At 32.5% G+C, this 22,013-nt stretch overlaps 3 protein-coding genes and 1 non-coding gene across 5 annotated transcripts; 1 reads left to right on the top strand and 3 right to left on the bottom strand.

Moving 5' to 3' along the window:
- Positions 1-3,057: 3,057 nt before the first annotated feature.
- On the bottom strand, positions 3,058-5,673 carry LOC112742141 (L-ascorbate oxidase homolog). The gene is made up of 8 exons (XM_025791386.2): positions 5,521-5,673; positions 5,230-5,339; positions 4,592-4,862; positions 4,399-4,501; positions 3,971-4,316; positions 3,503-3,874; positions 3,348-3,426; positions 3,058-3,270 (listed from the first exon to the last, which is right to left on the bottom strand). Exons 1-8 carry the CDS (start codon positions 5,671-5,673, stop codon positions 3,058-3,060), a joined length of 1,647 nt encoding a protein of 548 aa, XP_025647171.1.
- Positions 5,674-7,581: 1,908 nt separating this feature from the next.
- On the top strand, positions 7,582-7,654 carry TRNAF-GAA (transfer RNA phenylalanine (anticodon GAA)). The gene has a single exon. It is a non-coding gene; the product is annotated as a tRNA-Phe (tRNA).
- A 221-nt stretch (positions 7,655-7,875) lies between these two features.
- LOC112741225 (glucan endo-1,3-beta-glucosidase 1) lies at positions 7,876-11,329 on the bottom strand. 2 transcript variants are annotated; one of them, XR_011871615.1, is made up of 5 exons: positions 10,796-11,311; positions 9,439-10,713; positions 8,816-8,941; positions 8,403-8,430; positions 7,876-8,300 (listed from the first exon to the last, which is right to left on the bottom strand). XR_011871615.1 is itself a non-coding variant. In XM_025790113.3 (4 exons), exons 1-4 carry the CDS (start codon positions 10,881-10,883, stop codon positions 8,129-8,131), a joined length of 1,563 nt encoding a protein of 520 aa, XP_025645898.1. In that variant the 5' UTR covers positions 10,884-11,329; the 3' UTR covers positions 7,876-8,128. The 2 variants fall into 2 exon arrangements, 1 of the variants encoding a protein (XP_025645898.1); XM_025790113.3 differs by lacking the exon at positions 8,816-8,941 and having other exon boundaries at positions 10,796-11,329.
- A 3,143-nt stretch (positions 11,330-14,472) lies between these two features.
- LOC112741226 (5'-adenylylsulfate reductase 3, chloroplastic) lies at positions 14,473-17,486 on the bottom strand. The gene is made up of 5 exons (XM_025790114.3): positions 17,115-17,486; positions 16,859-17,014; positions 16,613-16,739; positions 15,226-16,030; positions 14,473-15,114 (listed from the first exon to the last, which is right to left on the bottom strand). The coding sequence occupies exons 1-5, from the start codon at positions 17,200-17,202 to the stop codon at positions 14,884-14,886; spliced, it is 1,407 nt and encodes a 468-aa protein (XP_025645899.1). The 5' UTR covers positions 17,203-17,486; the 3' UTR covers positions 14,473-14,883.
- Positions 17,487-22,013: the final 4,527 nt, after the last annotated feature.

Genomic DNA, 22,013 nt, shown 5'->3' with positions numbered 1-22,013 from the left:
AAAAAAGAAAATAATGTCGACAAGAATGAGGATAATGATGATAATAATGAAAAGAGAGGGAAAGAAAAAAAAACAAAGGAAAAAAAATTAAACAAAAAAGAAAGAATAAAGAGGAGGAAGAAAAAAAAAACGAAATATATATATATATATATATATATATATATATATATTTATATAATGATTTTGTTAGACTTTATTACATAAAAAATTTGGTTCTCTAGAATTATTAATTTTTATATCCCTCTATTCAATAGTTTGATTTTTTTGCATACATGAAAAATTTTGATTTATACAAAAAAAAATGAAAAAGAAATTAGAAAACCTTCTTTTGATTAGGTAAGTACTTCATTCTCGAAGTCCAATTGTGGGTCACACGTGAATTACTTAATCAAATTAAGTAGGAAGAATTACACCTGTTGAGAGACTAGAATTTATATATGAGAATTTGTGACAATTTTATTATATGAATATATTTGAATCAAAAGTGAACAAACTGACTAGTCTCTTTGACCTTCTAATGCAGCTTAGAAGAGCCAAAGATTCGATAGAATAAAAAAATCTGTTTATTTTTTTTTCTTCCCACAAGTTCAAATTCGGATTGAAATTTTAATTTCACGGCTTCTTCGCCACCTTGATAGAAACTCGTTGGCCAACGAATGTAAGACGAGTTGAACAGAAATGGTTCTATTAACAATGAATTATAAAATCAATCACCAAAATTTTTCAAAATTTTAGATACTCACATCCATAAAAAGAATCAATTTATCACATTCACATATTCACATACAGTAATATTCGTGTATATGTGTTATTATTATTAAGCACCTACGTGTTTGTCACTATCGCTTACTTGTTGGTAGGATGAAAGTACAGTTGCGACAATCAGAGTTTTATTGAATAATTACTAAAGCTGCAAAAAAGTGATTATGCATAGTGACTATATACTCATTCATGGTCATATAGTAGACCACAAAGTCATAGATGGTGACAGAAGAATTTTGTTCATCTTAGGGACACGTCAAGGAGGTATTCAGCATCACCATCAATATGCTAATTAAGAGACTAAAATTTAAGGTCAATTCTATGTTATTTTTTATTTGGTGTTTAATTTTTGTTTCATTTATTTTTTATAGCAAATTTTAAATATTTAACTATTTTTAATAATTATTAGACATCATAACAAATACTATTATATATAAGAATAATAAAGACCGAGCTAATTAAAAAAGTAAATAATTTATAATTTAATTAAAAAGTTTTGGGGTTCAAATCTTAAAAAAATACAATTTTTTAAAATTATATATAATAAAAAATATTTTTAAAAAAATAAATTAGACACTAATCCTCCTCTCATTATATATATATATATATATATATATATATATATATATATATATATATATATATATATATATATATATATATATAGAAGTGGCAGAACCAAGGGCCTAAATCTCCCCAAGGTTTATAGAAGTTTTAATTATATGTTATCAGATATATGTGAATGTGTTAGTGTATTATTAAAACCTCTGTAAATGTATTATATCATTTAACATGGATATAGTAATTCAGTCTATTTAGAAGTACTCTCTGAAGAACCAACGCTGACACAGCTACTAAATATAATACAATATAAAATATACAGATTTACACAAATTATAATTTTTTTACAAGATACAAAAATATAGTGTATACATATAATATAAAATATTTTTAAATAAATTATAATAATATTTTATATTTTGTTTTTATTAAAATATAAATTAATACTTTAATTGTTTCTAATGTTATTTTTAATTTGTAAAATATTTAAAATAATTTTTTTGTGTTAATAAATAAGAATATGTATTATTTATAAATTTATTTTGAAAATATATATTAAAAATAAAGTTAGATATAGTTAATATAAGATGGTATTTAAGTATGTTTAAATATAATAAATATACATTAAAAGTATCATAATAATAATAATAATAATAATAATTATAAAAATTTTTAGTTACAAATATTGAAATTCTACAACTTAAATATGTTAATACTCTTACTACTATATTATTTGGTCTACTTATACGTATTGCATAAGACTCTACTACTCTTTATTTCTTAATCTCTTGTACCAATTAGCAAAAACTCTTTTAAGTAAGTTTAAATTTGCCACACTTTTTTATTAAATAAATTCAAATATACCATAAATATAAAATAAATTTATAATTTTATATTTATATTTTTTTTATCTTTTTTATTCATATCCATTTTTCTAAACTCAAATAAGTTTAAATTTGACACATCTCCTTACTAGGTATATTCAAATATATCATGATTATAAAACTAATTTATATTTTTGGTGTTTTTCTTTCTCATTCATTTTTTAAATTTTTTTTTAGTTATTTACAATCCAAAGAACACTATATGAGAAGATAAAATATGACAACTAAAATAAATGTAAAAATAAAAATAATAAATAAAGATGTAATTTTGTACCATTCTAATATAAAAAGTCTATATCTTTTTTAAAAATAAATAAATTCAAATTTTTAAAATAATAAACTATATTTTAATTTATATTACACTTTAATTGAATAATTATATAGAATTACATATAAATTATCAAATAAATATTCTGAAAATATTTTTAATACAAAACAATTTAAATTTAACATTAGTTTACATATATCTAATTAATCTCTAAATAATATAATACTTATTAAAATACACTATATAGTTAAAAAATCAAATAATTAAAAGCCGTAAATACGAGAGACTTTAGTCTTCAAATATAATTATTATCAACTTTAGTGTTATGAAATATTTTAAGATCTGTGAAGTATATTCTTCCATCTTGACTTTCTTAATTTATATAATATAAACGTAATTAATAACTTAAGATATAAAATATAATATGGTTCGCATTTGTTTGACCCCTGTTATGAAATTCCAGTTCCGGCACTGGAACTAACAATAGCCGCTAATTTAATTTGCAAAAGCATTGTGGTGATATCATATTATCATTCTCCATACATGATACATGCATTGGTTCTAGACTTAGTGTTGATGAAATTAAAAAGGCCTAGTGTAGCGACCCCTTGCCCTGCCACAAAGGAGTGCATTCTTTGGGATCGGAAGTTCATCTCTGAATGATTTGGAAGGTGTGTGTACCCTCACATACAGTTGCTGCCCCAAGTATTGCCTTCCCCAATTCTCAGACCTTAAGTTCCACATTCCCACGTTGTCTAGTGCCACGTATATTGCTGTCCATGACTTGGGGTACACCTAACAAGTTCACCAAATTCATTACTATTTTTGTTACAATTATATAACACTATGCATGCATGCTTATTACTTTGTACCTGAGTGGTGCATCTATATACAGCATCTCTCAGATTGTAATGTGCTCTACTTTGAGGTGTCCACCTTCCACTACCGAACCTGTTATACAATCTCACATAAATGTATATACACTAAGCATGGACATAGATTAAGAGCATAATGATAAGCTTATTACCCTACAACAAAGAAGGAATGTCCATCAAGATGCCATGACTGCACAGACTTCTCTCCATTTTGGAACACAATCTCCACAAAGTCATGGAAACTTGCCCCCATCACAGAGGTTTGGAGGTAGGCATTATTGGTTCCCCTTGAAGGGGTGGTAGGGATGGTCCCAACAGAGAAAACTCCAGGGATGTTGAAGTAGTCAGCTAGCTTCAATGGTGTATCTGGTGCAACATATGACACACCATTCACAGCATACCTCTGTTTTCCATTTATGAAATGAGCAGAGTTTGCCAGAATTATGGTTCTTGTTGGTTTGATTAGTCCGTAGGGGTATGATCCTTGTGGGTTTGGTCTTGGTCCACTTGCTGTCAGATTCCAACTAATTTCATTCAAACTACTTCAGAACTTGATTGTTTTAGTTACTTAATTCTAATAATATGTAACATGTAATATATATGCACACTCTCTACTATACCGTATAGTTTTGGCTTGATAAAGAGAGGAAGCAATATCTTGGGTAGGCCCTCGGGGAGGAGTAGTAGATAGATGCCGATTTGAGTCGCTATAGTGAAGAATTGCAGTGGTGGTGAGTACCCTTCTGGTGAATCTAGTGGAGACAACTATGTAGTAATCCTTTGGAGGTTGATCAGCAGTGACAAGAACAGAATAGGTCTGTCCAAGATGGATGTCAAGGGAAGAGTAAGTGTTCTGTATGGTGTGAGACCCTTCTACCTCCACAAGTTTCATCTTGTGCCCTTGGATTCTCATGTTGATTGATGTTGTCAACCCCACATTTGATATCCGCAATCTATATGTATTACCTGCATGAAGAGTAGTAGTACTCATATGCGTGACATGAAGAGTAGTTACATAAAAGAATACTATGTTAGATTGAAAACCAACCTTGATCAACAGTGAATGTGATTCCATTCCAACCACGTCCATTGATAACAAGTCCATCAGGAAAAGGAAGATTATGACCACGCCATAGGCTATGCATCAATTTCTATTATAGAGTAACATAGAAACAATTTAAGTCAAGGAATTGAAACAAATGTATCATTTAATATTGGAAATGGATGGTGGTTTTCCTTACATGATGGCCTCTCTTGTACCAATCTCCAGCAAGTATGATGTAGTCCTGAGCAGGAGGAGGAAAAGGAACCGGAATCCCTGGCCGGCTCCAGATCCTGATGGCGCCGAATCCTCCGGCGGCTTTTTGCATTTTAAGAGAAGGGAAGTAGAAGAAGCTTCCAATCTGGTCTTTGAGCTGAATAACATAAGTGAAGTTCTTCCCTGGTGGGATTGGACAGTTTGTGCCTTCAACTCCATCCTGCCATGAGTTCCTCCTATTCTGTAATCCATTCCTGCATAATGCATAATATATAATTGTATCTTAACAATATCAAATTTCAAATGAATGATGTGATATTCAGATCATTTTTCCCTTCATACTTGAATTCCCAACAAACACAGAATAAGAAATAGGACAACTTTATTATCCTCAATATATGGAATCAGACAAAGGCTATAATATTCTTGGACCAAGGCTATAATATTCTTTCTGATAATCAGAGATTGATTACTCGTTATTCATAGCATACATCCATTCCTCTGTCTCACTCAGAAATCAAAATATGCAATATGATCATATGAACAAATTAACAAAACACAAGCATAGGATTGGAAAAAGAAAGAAAAAAAAAAATAAACGATGCAAGAAAGAATTGTTACCATGAAATGAGGAATGGTTCTATAAGGTAGTTATAGACACTGATGATCAGGTTATCATTTGTAACCGCATCTATAGTGGGCCCTGGGAATTGCCCATTAATCAAGATCCCCTACAAAATTGAAAGAAAGAAACCAAGAACTGCAATGAGCTAAAACTTGTTCAACAAAAGACTAAGCATGAATCAGCCACAAATGAAGAAGAAATGCAATTCTTGAATTGTAAGCAACAAGAAAAGAAGAAAGTAAATGATGAGTGCATTAAGATTAAGGAAAAAGGGATCGTGACAGAACCTGTTGCTTAACACCAAGAGGATAAATGTCACCATAGGTGACCTTCCAAGTGAAGAACCTGTATGGGTTTTCAGAGTTGACACTGCCAACACAAAAGAATGCAATGGCAGCAACAAGAATGAAGGAACAAGAATGAGCATAGCATGCTCCCATTGTGAATACTGAACACACTTTCACGACCAAGAAGCAAGAAACTAAGGGTGGTTGATTGGAACTTGTAAAAGAGGCAAAAAGGAGTGTATGTGTTGCTAACTTGCTATTTATGAAGCCTTAGATTCCACAAGGCCTATTTCACTGCCACACTGTTACGTTGTTGTTAGAGTGTGCCAGGTATGAGTATTGCCATGCATGCACGAGAAGACTCGAACAAATTCCAGTAGTGGTTGGTATTATTGGAATTCATGAACTTGCATCTCACATTTATATAACTGGCTGATTCAACGCACTCTGCTTTTTTTTTTTACTCGTGATGTATTTTGTACAAGTTAGTTTTCAACTTTTCATGCATCTTGATTACGCAAAGTAATTTTTTTAGGAAAAGTACATGTAGATGTAGAAGATGAGAATACTAAATAATGTAAACAATAGATATGTTAAATGTTCAATTCGATAGGTATGCAGATGATTATGTTCATTTTTTTTTATTAGATGGTTATTTTTTTTTCGATTTATTCATACACAGTTAACAATGACTGGATGTTCAATTCATTAGGTGTGCAGATATTAAGGTTTAGAAGGTAATTTGGGGTAGAATGTTTTTCTTATTGAGTAAAGTATCGTTTTTATCCCCAACGTTTGGGGTAAGTCCTAAAGTTGTCCCTAACGTTTTAATAGTCCTATTTAAGTCCTTAACGTTTTAAAATTGACTCAATATTATCCTGCCGTTAGGGATCCGTTAACAGAATTGACGGCGGGACAAAATTGAGACGATTTTGAAAGATTAAGGACTTAAATAGGACGAAAACGTTAGGGACAAAAACGATACATAAAAATAAAATTTAATTTAATTTTACCTTTCAATAATATTAATTTTTTACTGTACATAGTATTCAATTATTTTTTAATTACATATAAATAAATTACAATTAATCACATTATTTTTATTTTAAATAAATTTATTTTTTTATAATTTTAAAGAATTTTGATACATTAGAGATAAAAGGTATAATTTATATTATATATATATATATATATATATATATATATATTTTTTTTTTTTTCTACAAGTTCATGATAACTAAAAATCTTTAAGAGTAAAATTATAAAAAAAAATTAATTTATTTAAAATGAAAGTAATATGATCAAGTGTAATTTACTTAGATGTGATTAAAAAATAATTGAATACTATGTATAGTAAAAAATGATATTATTGAAGGATAAAATTAAAATTTATTTCTATGTATCATTTTTGTCCCCAACGTTTTCGTCCTATTTAAGTCCCTAACGTTTCAAAATCATCTCAATTTTGTCCCGCCGTCAATTCTGTTAACGGATCCCTAACGACAGGATAACATTGAGTCAGTTTTGAAACGTTAGGAACTTAAATAGGACGATTGAAACGTTAGGGACAACTTTAAGACTTACCCCAAACGTTGGAGACAAAAACGATACTTTACTCTTTCTTATTTTATTGGGTCGATTCTAAAACACATCGTTTACAAAATTATTGTTTACCTAGCAAAATCCATTTTTTTTATGCTTAAACAATGATGGAAAATGCACGCATGTGATTTAGAAAGAGTGGATGATACCAATCTGCCCATTTCACAAATCAGATGGTCTGTTTGTAGTCAAAGCATTAAAAAATTTTATAACATTAAAATTGAAAAATTTAATTTCTGTCTTCAGAAAATTAAAGTATCTTTAAAGTTGAAATTGTACTCTTTGATTTCACTTTTCACACAATAAAAAATTCACATTTTGGAGAATAAGCGAAAAAAACAATAAATTTGCAAATACCACGATTTGTCCCATGTTTAAATTTTTAGCCTCTTGATCTAAGCAGCAAATGTTATTGAACATCTTATTGATAATATTATTAAAGGAATGATTTAACAACATGCGGGGATAGCTCAGTTGGGAGAGCGTCAGACTGAAGATCTGAAGGTCGTGTGTTCGATCCACGCTCACCGCATTCTTTTGCATTTAATATTTTCCTGTCCAATAGCATAGAATAACTTTGTTAAAGTAATAATCTAACAATATGCGGGGATAGCTCAGTTGGGATTAGGTAAACTTAGAATCACTTTGCAAATGGTGACACTAACAAGTAACAAGGTAAGAGCTTCACAACCTATAACATTCTCTACTTCGAGATCCACTCTCATCTCTTAAAAGGAAAAAAAAAAAACAATATTTGACAAAGCAAGAAACAAAGCTCTCTACAAATCAGTGGTTATGTCTACATTATGTTACATATGGTTCCCAACTTGGCTAACAAATATGATTTCAAGAGATACATAATTAATTACAGGAACCCCACATGAAAATTATTCACCCTAAGTTTGGACCTGCACCCTCCTCTCTTTCCATTGCTCTAAAAAAATTCAAAACAATAATACCAGACATGACCAGTGGCCCCCTCAAAATTGAATTATTTATTTGCACCTCACAAAATGAATAGAAACACAAAGGGGAAAGCAGCAACCAAGCTGATGTACAAAATGTTATTACTTGCACAAATTTGAGTGCTCTTAAAGGCCATGAAACTCAACTTCTCCCCAGCATTGCTTGACTGAGTAGAATTCACCACTTGCTTGGTATTGTTGATCAGTTGCTTGCTGCATCATATGAAATGAATTATCAAAGTCAAGATTTGGGGAGGAAAAATCTTAATTGTAGAAGCATTCAAACTAAGCAGACAGTTTTTCACTTTTTCTTACCTTCCAGGAAATATACAGCTCCCGTGACCTGCAAAGCCATTTCCCCACAAGAAACAATAAACAAGAAATAATGTCAGTCACAATTGTTAGTCATTTACACCAAGGTTGTGTTGTATCATGTATTCAATCTTAATCTTATTCGTACACTAAGACGACTTACTCTCCTTCCCTATTCGATGAGATGTGTGACTCAAATCAATTGGGTCATACATCTCATTCAATAGTGAGAGGAGTGAGCCAGTTTAGAGTGCGAAGAAGAGCGAGTAAAAGAATACTTCTCTATACCAACAAAGAGATAACATTAGTTGCAGCATACTTAATAAACTTAAATTTACAAGCAAGAATGCTGCCAACAACTGCCTCTTTGGAAACTGGAAAAGTAAGACTTGATTAATAATATACTAAGGTAATACCTAAGCACCATGCTCAGAATCTTTGCAATTGTCAGGGAAAACAAGGGGCTCTAAGACAAACCAGCATTACCAAGAATTGGTTCCCCCATTGAACAAAGCCTACCATTAACAGTCCTCTTCTTCCTCCTTTTTTCCCACATAAAAAGTCAAAACAACCAAAGTGCCTTTGTAACATGCAGGTGCCACTCACAAATGTATTTCATTTAAGAAATCATTGCCTCTCCACTCCCACAGTTCCAATTTTATGTACAAAGAGTGAAAGAGGAGTTGCTTATACCAATACACAAGCACTCGTTCAATAAACTAAGCATGCATAACAAGAATTTCCTCACAAGTATAGTTGAAAATAACATTAACTCCTCTAAGATTAGGTGATATCATGTGTAACTATCCTAAATCTCAGAAGAAGTGAAAAAGGGTCTACTTCACATGGAGGAGTGTCATATGTAACATTACCTAATCTCATATAGGAGCTAGATGTAAATTGAAACCCTCCCCACTCATTAGTATAGTCAAATCCAGTGTCACACAGAAATCCATAAATTCGAATACAGATCACTAAGCATCTTGTGAAATTGAACTCAACATCAGTATCAAAGATTTAAATTGAATGAGGCACTTACTGGGGTCACTGGTAGTGATCATAGCTACACCCTTGAAGTCACAAGACTCAGTAGCCTTCCCTTGGTTGTGGTAATAACTATCAAAAGCATAAGAAGCATGGTTCTTGACATTATTAGGCTCAAAACAAGTCTCCCCAGGCTGAATATCAGAACAATTGGCCCTGCCCGGACCACAAGCCCAATCCAACGCCGCCTGAAGAGTCTTGCCATCAACACCATCCATTGCAACACAGTATGTCTGATTAGCACTATCATTTGCCAGAAAACCCCCAACACCAGACACACGAAGCAAGTAAGAAGGTGTAGCATTTCCATAGAACAAACCCCAATTTGCTTCTGAAACGGGTTCAGACCTCAAATCCTCATTGAACAACTCATATATATACACACTGGAAGTAGTTTCCGGATGTAATGGTGTCCCACTCCGATCAAAAACATGCTTTATCAAATTTGAGTTATAAGTATCAGCATTCTCTTTAGTGGCATACGGTTCTTTTGAATCACCCTTACTAGGCCAACCGGTTTCGGTTACAAGGACCACAACATCAGTGATATTGAAATTCTTCATTGAGAAATAAGCAGCATCGACCATAGCATCATAAACGTTGGTATAATGAAGCAGAGTATTGGGATCAACCATTTCCTTAGAAGATTTCAAAGGCTTGAAGAGTGAGTATTCAAGAGGAACCAAATCTTTGTTTTGCATAAACACATAATAAGGGTAAAGGTTAAGCATTAACGGCGACCCGGTTCTCGAGAGAAACTGAAGGAGAGGGAGGATAATTGAGGAGAGGCTCTGGTTGAAGAATGCTTGAGAAGGAGGAAAAGGTTCTTGAATTATGGAAGCAGAGTGAGGGGTTGAGATTTTGATGGAGTTTTCAAGTTTTGATGCAACGAGTGCGGTGTAGAGGGATTCGAGGGCGGGGAGGAGGAGAGGGGCGGAGGAGGGCACGGTGGTGAGCACCTCGTCGCCGACGGAGATTCCGGCGATCAGAGTTTTGGGGTAGTAAGCGACGACGTTTTTTCGGATCCATGAAAGAGCGGTGGTGTTGGAGGAACCGATTCCGAGGAGCTGGTTGTTTGGTACGCTGATGGTGACGCTGATGTTGGAACCCGACAAGGCTCCGAGGATGTCCGGGTTGGCGTCGTAGATTCGAATGTGTGTTATCTTCTGCTTCTTCAGGAACGAAACTATCTCTGATGGTGCAAGAAGGTTTGAGACATCAGTTCCTATGTTCACTCCCACGAAGGGTTCGTTCTTGTTTGAGGATTCAGCTGCAAGGAAAGTTGAAGAATTGAAGTGAGAATCAACAACAGAAACAAATGGGCTTGCTTAAAGTTTCAGGCTTTTTATTACCTAGTGGTGATGTCGGGAACTGAGTGAAGGCTATGATGAGCTGCAAGAGGGTGTGAATCATAAGGGTGTTAAGATTAGGTTTTGCCATTGATCATATGATAAGGGGGATTTGGATTCAGTATTTCTTCATCTTCTGCTTCTGGTTCAGTTGCTGAGGATCCTTCTTGCATTGTCTTCTAAAAATGCTCTTTGTTTTTGAGTTTTCTGTTGGGATTGAGATTTTGGACATGGGTTGGTGGGTTGGGGTTAATTTTTTTTGGCTTGGGTGATTCAATGGAAGAAGATTGAAAATGGTGTTGAGATTTAAAGTGGTTAATGGTGGATGGAAGATACTGGTTTGGTAGGAGACTTTAAAGGGAGTGTTTTACACTTTTACTGTATCTTTTTTGGAGTAAGACTAAGATCATTATACTATTAAACTTTGAGTTCATTCTTTACTAAACGTGACAACTATTTTTGCAAAGGGAGTGCTTAACTGTTATTGGAGTTTTCTGCATTATTTCTTTGTTGTGGCCCAGAGGATTTGTTTTGTTTGGTTCAACAAGTTTCCATGTGATGGAAATATGGAATTGTCTGAATTATCCCTTTCTAGAATCCTGTTGAAACCTGAAACCGACACTAGTGGCTACTGCTCATAAGTTATGCTTGCTGATGAAAATATGAATTTGCAAATTGCAAGATCAAAGTAATAAGAAAGTTAAATCAATGGGTTGGTGTATTACTCCGAGTGTCCTACTTTTAACTAATAATATGGTCCTACTCCTACTTATTCTTGCTAAACGGCAACCTGTTACATCATTTTAATGTAATACACACATACATACAAAAATGTATGTAATTACTAATTAGCAATGAAATTGAACTTTTCTAGATAGAGATGGATTTAAAATTTCAACAGGACAACCTGGCCTGCAGAGAGAGAGAGAGACTTTACTTGTTTACTGCAACATTCAAAAAGTCTCTCTTGCTTTAAACTTCCATCACATTCTCAGAAATAGATGTAATTTGATAAGAAAACCAAACACACAACCCACTAGGCCACTATAATATAGAATCTTATGCAGCAGAATAATTAATTAAGATTGGGTGAAGGGGTCATCACATATAGCATTGTCTGTTCAAAAAGCAGCAATGAGATTACTAGAGGCATTTACTTTGTGGACATAAACGTGTTCATTAACATAATTTAACTTTTGGGATATTGAAAGGCTCAGTATTATTTCACTCATTTATTTAGGATCTGCATTTTGCCTCTGTGGTGTATGCTTTTGAAAAAAGTTCTCCCAACATTAAGTATGATTATTTACTTTTGGCCTTTTATGGCATGGGTGAATTCAAAAAAGAAATTTTAATAGTTACACTAATCGAATTTCAATTTGCTAGTGAATAGTATTTTGCACATGTGAGAAATCTTTTACTGCCAACAACAATACAAACATAATTCTAAAGAACAAGTAGTTTGCCTTAAAATGTAAAAGGTATAGCAATAACATGACTATTTCTTATCTCATTATTATAAAATAAAGTATGGTTTTTATTTTAAATGAAAGACAAACTTTAAACAAAATGATCATAATTAAAATTTGATGAACACATCATAGAAGACATAATGCACCACCATAATGAAAGGATCACATTCACATGTGCACCAATAACAGATTATAATATTAACAAGGCTCTTATCATCCCTTCACCATTATCAAACTATTGAATAGCCCTTCACTTCATCTATTGCTTGCTTAGTCTCATAAAGGAACCTTTCGGTTACACAGAATTTCCCCGTGTATAGTAGCAACAGCTAGTAGTTTTTTAGAAACTTTTAATAAAAACCGAAATAATTAGTAAAAAGAATATTAATCATTATGTTTATGTTTACAATCGATGAGTCAAGTTTTAGATTAGTAACATTCTACAAGAAGGAGTTCGATTGATAAAGTTGGCAAGACAAACGTTTGTCTATATAAATTCAATAGTAAAAGGATAATGTTAGATAGACAAAAAAAATAGACAGAACTTGTCTTATTTAGCATTAATTAATGTTAAATAAGGTAAATTATGGCTGTTTTTGGCTGATTTTTTTTGGTTACTAAACATTTTCGATTGCAAAATGGTGGATGTAGTTTTGGAAGCAGTTATCAAGTTATACTTGACGGGAACGGTTACTTTGTTGAGTCATCATCAGATCGACAAGTGTCAGTAGGAGATTGGTGGAATTTGTTTATAAATAAGATAGCAAACAAGGGTTTTGGGGTTAAAAATTTTTCTCAAAAATACTCTCACAAAATCTCACATCCACAGTTTCATTTTCTTTTTAAGCACTTAATTTTTAAAATTAATTTGCTTTCCATTCATTAGTCCGCCGTTAAAAAACAATGAAAATATTTTCTTCTTCATCATGATAGAAATGAAAGACTTTGATGCATGGTAAACTGATATCAGTAAAAAGAGTAGCTTTTGCCCCTAGGTATTATATTTCAAACCAACCCAAAAATTTTCTTGCAAAAATTCTTTCAATTTTGATACGCAGTAAATCCGTTAAACAGTTTGCTTAGCCAACCTTGGATAAGTAAGAAGAAGTTTAGGATATTGGGATGTCCCAATTAATGCTCACTAAAATATTCTCTTTCATGGAGACCTAAAGTGGGGTTGCTCAATAGTGATTAGCAAAGTGGCAAGGTTCCCAATCCTATGATAAAAGTTAAGAAAAGAATGAACCTTTGCCTGAAAAAAAGAGGCAAAAGCAAAAGAAAAAGGCAGGCCTTAGATGGAGATAAAGTAATGATTATTTATTAATTGAGTAATTGAATAAGATGTTCTGGCATTGCCTATGCTAAAAAACCAAATACTAAGGAAGAAATATCGACGCTTTAACTAAAACAACGGGTTGAATATTTTAGTGATCACAAATGGGAATCTGAAGAGCTAGAACGAAAGAAGGAAAGGAAAAGATTGCTGAATCTGTATGCCAAAACCAATAAGTATCTTGTTAAGATAATTCTGCAAATAGGATTATCTGCATCACATTGTATAGTTCGTAACTGGCTAACTGCAAGAACCAGTGAGTTAACAATTACAAGAACCGATTGAAACTTGTACAGTTTTTTTAACGTGTATACAAAAACCTTGAATTACTACTCATTCATGCTTTTAGGATTTTATAAATATTTTAAATGACTTAAGTTTGACAATTTGTTTGATAAATTTAATTTTAGCTTTTGAAAATTGATTTTTATCTTTTACTTGTCAGATTAATTTGACATCTACATAATACATATTGTTCATGTCTTCATGATCATGTGTTACTTTTTTGTAATTGATAATGGATAGGAATATAGCACTCGTGTGTTGCTGTAGGATTATGAGTTGGGCTTTCTGTACCACACAATTTTTCAACATGACACTGCGATTCTATTTAATTTGCAATAAATTTGTATGGGATCCAGAGTTTGCAAGTGTAGTTGGGCCCTGAGACCCTTAGAAGAGCCCGTTAGTCATTAGTTACCACTTGTATGCTCAACACTTCTTTAAATTGTTACCTTCATTTATTTGTTTTTACTCTTGAATTATGGGGAAGAGATAATTACTGTAAATACTTCAGTTTCTGCTTCCTATAGCTTTTTTACACAATTAACTTTCCTCATGCTCTAGACTGCTTATCATTTCAAACACACCAACTGTTACTAGTATAGTAATACTTTTTTTTATTGATTGGTACTAGTATAGTAATACATGGCTATAAGTGAAACTAGTATTAGACCATTTTCGTTTGGCATGAGCTCAGGTAAACTCGCAAAATCTTACCACCAAGAGAGGAAACAGGACAGCTAATGTGGATAAAACAGTAAATCAATCCCTCCTTGCCGAGCAAACAATACACTTCAAATTTGAGGAAGGTTTCTTCCTAAAACTAGTATACATAGATACCAATTACCATTTACCAAGGCCATGAGAACATTCGTTTTGCTACCAAAACTACAGTTCCCACTTTCACTCTTCCACCGTATTGCCAAAATCTGTGAATAAATTTATTGACGGTATGGTTCGACGGATCATGAATCGAGCAATATACTCATTTCAGTTGATGATCATCATCTGAGGGCATTCACGAATGCCATCAAAGAATCAACGTCTCTCTTTTCGGAAGGATACTTGATTGGCCGAGAAGAGTGTTTTGGGAACAAGAGTATTGTGGGAAAGCTTCCCAGTTGAAGCTCACTCTTCGCATATTCTTTCTGCTCACCATCCGCTCTGAATTTTCCAACCTTCACTCCTGACCCTGCTAGCTTATCTGCCAACTCAACATATGATTGCTCCATAGCCTGTTAGAGTTCAGAACAAACTTGCTATTAGACAATCATAATCTCGAGCAATAATAAACCAAACTGAGAGCCTTAATTAGAATACTTAAGCTTCAAGGAATGTGATTTTACCTGACAGAATTGGCACCATGGTGCATACAGAACAACAACCCATGGTTCTTTTCGTTCCTCTGATTTTGCCAAGTTTTCAATTCCACTCCTGCTCAAGCTAACCACATTTTGGGTGTCAAATATGTCGGCATCTGTGGCAGTGCCGTTCTCGTGGGCAACCCCATTTCCATTAAGCTGGGCCGCATCTTGTTTTATATTTCCCTTGTGAAGACCACACTCCTTAGCTTTGGCATCCTCCCACCACCATCTTCCCTCCCTTTCATGTTGTCCAGGTAAAACTGGCCTCGTGCATGGCTCACAACCAATTGAAACATATCCTTGGGAATGCAACGCATTAACAGGCACATTCATGGTCCTAAGGAAGGTCCATATGTCGTTGCCTTTCACGTTTGCAACTGGGTTCCACTTTACAAGGCTACCAATTCCACCATCCATTCCTTCAAAAACCGGATCAACCTGGACAACAGGTATCTCAGACCTAGTACCAGGAGACTGGTCTTTTCTCTGTCCAGTTATCCACGCCTTGAGACCTTTCAGAGCCCTCCTTAAAGGTCTCACCTTCCTCACTCGACAGCACTCTTGATGGCCATCCTCATAGAACGAGAAGAGCCCCTTAGTCCTTACTAAGGCCTGAACCTCAACAGCATCCGGGAACATGTATTCAATGTGAATTCCATAACGCTTCTCAACATCATCAAAAAGTCTGTAAGTTTCTGGATTCAACCTCCCAGTGTCCAAACTGAATACCCTGAAGGGCCGACCAGTCAAATGTGCATACTCAATCAAAGCAACATCTTCAGCACCACTGCAAAAGGAAAAAACTTACTCATTAAACTCCAAGTCCAAATATATCTACAGAGAGTATACCAACCAAACTTAACTGTTCTGTATGACAAACACTATAATCATGCCTGCATTTGCTAGTAGGTAAGGCTTATGGAATAATGGGGACTGAGCCAAACACTTTTGCTAAACACATGATTAAATGTCTATATAAAACTTTCATAAATATATATAAATTAAATTCATATTGATATATGATAAGATTTAATTCATCAATTGATTTTAACATTTATACACTAAAAAGCATATTTATCGGCAAGTAACAAAAGTTCAATAAATTGCAGAATTTTGATAAGTGGGAATAAAAATTAATCACTATTTTGAATTTTTATTGGCAGCATATATAAAAAAGTATAAAAGATTAAAAAATTCCCAATAAAGGCTACAAAACAATTGTCCAGATACATTTGACTTTTTTCCCCTAATTAGTAGTAGCAAATTACAACTTGAAATGTATGCTAGAGTAATAGTCTCCAAAATGTTAGTTAGCAAATTCAACACTATCTCATCAATTACCATGCAAAGATCAAACATTTCGACCCACCTGAAGGCAATAGCGATGTCGTTGCCAAATTTCTCAAGGGCTTTGTCCATTATCTCAAGAGGAGAAGCATTTTCAAGGTCTCTCGCCAATTGCTCATAGTCTTCCTCGTCTTGCTTCTCACTAACCTCTGCAAATCCCAATACCAATTAACTCAGTCGCACAAGTAACTAACCAACTAACTAATTTCAAAAAGAAAAGTTCAAAATTTTCCCCTCAAACAATCCACTAGCAAGAGAAAACACGTACCAGGAGTTGCTATAGTCGCAGCAAGAGGAACAATGGAATCCCTACGTTGAGGCTCGGCGTTGACACGCATCACCAAGGAGCGTCTTTGGGTCAAATTAACAACTCCGGACGAACCATTTGGTCTCTCTGGAACCTTAAAGGAACCAATTTGAGGAGCTGAAAACAATAGAAACACTGAGACATTAGTCAAACCCTAAAAATGAATCCAATTAAACAAGTAATTCAAAAAAAAAAAAGATCAAAATAAAAAGCACACCTTTGGGATCGGAGGAGGAAGCAATTCGGGAGAAGAAGGAGGTTGACGCGGCGGTAGAAGAAGAGGAGGAAGTAACAGCGAGCGCCATGGAAGAAGAAATGGTAGCTCTAAAATCTAGAAATGATTGTGTTGTTGCAATGTTTCAATGGAGCTTGAGAGAGAAGAAATGAGGGAAAGAGAGGGTTTTCATATAAAGAGTGCAGGTTCATTGAACCTGGACGGAATAACGGGTTTGTTACTTGGTGCTTACGTGGCGTGTGGTTATTGGTGGAGAGGAAAACGATGGCGCGTGGCTTCCGTAAGATTGAGCGCCCAAGTTAGACCTGGCTGTTGTGTTCGAACTGTAGATCATCAAGGTGTCATACATGACATATTTCTGTCTTTTCCCTTTTTTCATTTAATATTTATTTTATGTAACACTAATAATATAATTAAAAAAGAAAAACTTTTGAAAACTAGTATTTTTAGTATTTTTAGTCTTTATTTAATTAGTATAAATATTAAATTATTTTTAATAAATATAATTTTTAATTTATGTGTATAAATTTTAAAAAATATAAATATAAATTATATTAGTTTATGTTTTTAAATTCTGATAAATATAAATATAAATTATATATTTTTTATGTAAATTTTAATAAATATAAATATAAATTATTATTGATTAAATATTAATTTAAAATAATAATATTTATTTATCATATAGAATTATTCTAGATTTAAATTACTTAATTTTTTAAAAAATTTAACATTCGCTTTAGTTTTTAAAATCCAAAAGGCATCAATAAAAACTCCTTAATTCATGGCGTAATTACATTAAATCATAATTTAAGTTAAGACGTTTTGTCTGTCGGATTTATTGTTAAATTTCGTTTATTTGTTTTAAGAATTGTTAACTCATACTCCAAGTTTGGGTGATGGGTATATTAAGTTAGTTAGAATTAGTTAAGTTATAGTGATTGTGAGTCTTGCTTTAAGTTCAAGTTCAACAGAGTAATATATATATATATATATATATATATATATATATATAATCAAAATGTATAAAATACATATTAGAATATAAATACACAATAAAAATAAATTAAATTATTCATATATTTATATACAAATATATTGATAATTAATTTTACTGACAAATTTTAATATATAAATAATATTTTTTTATATATATCACTGTACAGGTAATAAAACATTATTCTTCTGCATCAATAACAGAATACACTCTCTACTTTCTCTCCCAATATTCATTCATCTAACAAGAATTAACGTGGATTTTACATAATTTAAAAATAAAATATTTTATTTATAAATTTTTCCCATGTGGTGGTGCTAAATAATCTCTTTAAAATGGTGAGAAGGGTGGAATCTGCCAATTAAATAATTATATGCGACCATGGTGCTAGCATATTCTCTATAATCTATATAAATATTCTGTCTCCCCTTTCTATCTTGCTTTCGTATTATTCCGTTCTTTTTGTGCTCTATCCCCTCTTTATTATTCCACTATTCTAGTTTACTGAACCTCAATTTTGTCTATTTTTGCCTCAAGAATTGTAATTATATATATGTTGCGGTTGGCCGATCGTTTATATGTTTTTTTGTTTCTTGTCTTTAATTTTCCAATCACAAACTGATTTTGTGGGTTAGATTTTTTCATTTATTCATGTGACTCTTAGTACTTGAATTGTACACATAGTTGATTGAAGCCACGAGCTATGAATATTGAAAAAGATGCTATGATGAATATGAGGCTGCAAGGCAAAGAGGGCAATTGGCTTTTAAAGTTGAAAAAGCATGCATCATGCCTATGAATCTATGATCAATATATATGAGGCTCAAGGCAAGTGGGACTCAAATTGTGGAAAACGATGTATTATTATTGGAGGTGGTCATTTTCATAACAAACAAACAAACAAAACCCTAATTTCAGGTTTAATTTTCGAAGGTTTCCACCAAATGATGAGGGGGAAAAACCTACTAAAATTCAAAATTAAATTAAACTTTTGTCAGCTTATTATGCACATTACTGTATAGATTAAAGAGGTATATCACATGATTGGTTCATGACGATAGGTACACCACAAAACCAAACCCACCCCTTGGGGATCTGAAAGGTTTAAAATATTTTTGCTATGAACTAAGAATTTATAAGATGCAATAATGATGGGACCACCATACACGATACTCCTACTCACAAATCAATAAATAGTGAAAAGGTAAAAAGAAAAAACATGGTTTTAAAAATTATAAATAAATAAAGGCGATTCCATGCTGGGCTTCGAATAATTAAACTATTAAAGTAAAAAAGATATGAATTGGACGAGATCATCACTCATCAGTACGTACTAGGAAGGCAGAAAATAAATATCTTGTGCATTTTATATAATTTTTCATCATGCGCTGCCTCCCTGTGTCCCACTATGCTCTGCTATGCAGCTATTGCCAGTAATACTTTGTTACTTCGTAAGATAAATAACTCTGTTCTTCGAGTAATTAGGATGGGAGAAAATTAAAGTGGTTAGCTGCGGGAAGCTTTGAGTAGTTAGGAATATAATCTTAAATTCAAGAGAAAATTTCACTCCCCTTTCCTGTAAGATGCTAAAATGACACTCTCATTCCCTCTATTTTATAAATGTATATTCTTCTCCCTTATAACTTTTAAAAAACCTCCTCTTTAATCTATTTTAAACTTTTTGTATTAACTAATGTTAATTTTATCCATTTTCTAAGAAAAAATAAATTATTTAAAAAAAAATACCTATTAACAAAAAAATTATTTTTTATCATTAAATTTTGCTTATCAAAATATCTTTTAATAAATTATTCTTTTATTGATTAAATTGTATTTAAAAAAATAAATAATTATATTATTTTTTCTCTAAAATACTCTTCAATAATTTTTTAATTATTAAATTATAATTTTACCAAAATTTTTGTTAACAATTTTTTTTATATTTTACTATTAATTTTTTAATATATATATATATATATATTATTTTAACATTAAATAAAAAATTTTAGTAAGATTATTTTTCAATATCAATATATATTAATTGTTATACATATTAAGAGTGATAATATTTTTTTATTTAATATTAAAATAATATATATTGATATCAAAAAATTAATAGTAAATATAAAAATAATTGTTAACAAAAATTTTAGTAAAATCATAATTTAATAATTAAAAAATTATTGAAGGGTAGGTATCTTAGAAAAAAATAATTTAATTATTAATTTTTTTGAAAATATTTTGGTAAAAATACAATTTAATCAATAAAAGAATAATTTATTAAAGGGTATTTTGGTAAGTAAATTTTAATGATAAAAAAAATTTGTTAATGGGTATTTTTTCAAAAAATAATTTTTTTTCTTAAAAATAGATAAAGTTAACATTAGTTAACACAAAAAATTTAAAATGGATTAAAAAGGAGGTTTTTTAAAAGTTAGAAGGGAGAGGAATGTACATTTATAAAATAGAGGGGAGGGGAGTGTCATTTTAGCATCTCGCAGGGGAGGAGAATGGAATTTTCTCTAAATTCAAATGTTATTACGAGTAATGTAGGAAAAGATGATTTTGAGGTTAATTAAATTGGATAAACAATATATTTAGATTTGAGTAGTAAACAAGCTAAGGAAGTGAATCTAACTTAAATTTTTTGTCATTACCAAATGTATATTTGGGTACATGAATGTTTTGGACAAGAATGAAGAATCAGGATGTATATTTGGGTACATGAATGTTCTGGACAAGAATGAAGAATCAGGAAATCTATTATCCAGTTTTGAATGTTACACAAACATAATAATAGAAGACAACGTTATTTAACGAAATGAAAAATCGTTAAGAACAAAACATATATTCGAGGCGGTAAATTTTTTCACGGATATCCAAAAAATATATAATATAAAACTAGGAACAAAAGAGCTCGAGACATATAGAAAAAATAGATATCATTATTACCTTTAGCAAACACTATTAACTGAAATATCGGAGTATCTTTGCAGAAAACCTTCCCAATCTAGTGTGAATACAGCTCAAGTCGGACTCTCCGGAACTACTCATCTCGTTCTAACTCGAAAAGTACGAACATTAGGGCCGTTTGTGGGGACCTTTGAATCTTTTCACACCATGGCTGACCACAAAATTCAATCAACTATTGATCGAAATACCCCTCACAAGGAAACGCTTCACGAAGATGGGTGTAAAACTGATCCCAATTTTACGGAGGAACATCAAGTCCCTCCATGTTTTGGAGCAACCTCAAAATAATGATGCCAGAGCTTGGCACTTCATTGGTTTGGGTCCACTGGATTATTTCCATGCAATGCAAAAAATGTGTAATCAGATGCAAGAATTAGAGTGTAAGATAGCTGAGCGCTCACAATCTTGGCGATCATGATCTCGGAGTTATACGACTAAGGGATAGAGAAATAGCCAAGAAAGGACCCCAGAAAGACTCCGAGGTGATAGCAGGGAAGATGGCTACCGACCTTATCACTCGCCGCGACGAGATAGGAGAGAGTCTCCTCGACGCGAGAGGAGGTATCGAGATCATGAGAAGTATGAAAGGCGAGGAAGATCCAATTTCCAGTTTGCCTAATCTAAAAAAAAAAAAAAAAAAAAAAAAAACTCCGCAGAGGAGCCCGAGTCCTAAGAGGTATATGGATTCTCGAGAGCACATCATCATGGGGCAAACCCCATTTGCCTCGCATGTTCTTCAAGTCAAGTTGCCTAAACATTTTGACAAACCAATAGATCACATATACGAGGGCAAAACAAATCCTTATGAGCATATCGATGCCTTTGAAGCACGCATGAACCTAGAAGGGGTAGGGAATGCCATAAGATGTAAGGCATTTTCGATTACACTATCTAGACCAGCGATGACATGG

The sequence above is a fragment of the Arachis hypogaea genome, chromosome 14, assembly GCF_003086295.3.
Source record: "Arachis hypogaea cultivar Tifrunner chromosome 14, arahy.Tifrunner.gnm2.J5K5, whole genome shotgun sequence".
Lineage (NCBI taxonomy): Eukaryota > Viridiplantae > Streptophyta > Magnoliopsida > Fabales > Fabaceae > Arachis > Arachis hypogaea.
This window is presented reverse-complemented; position numbering and strand designations above follow the sequence as displayed.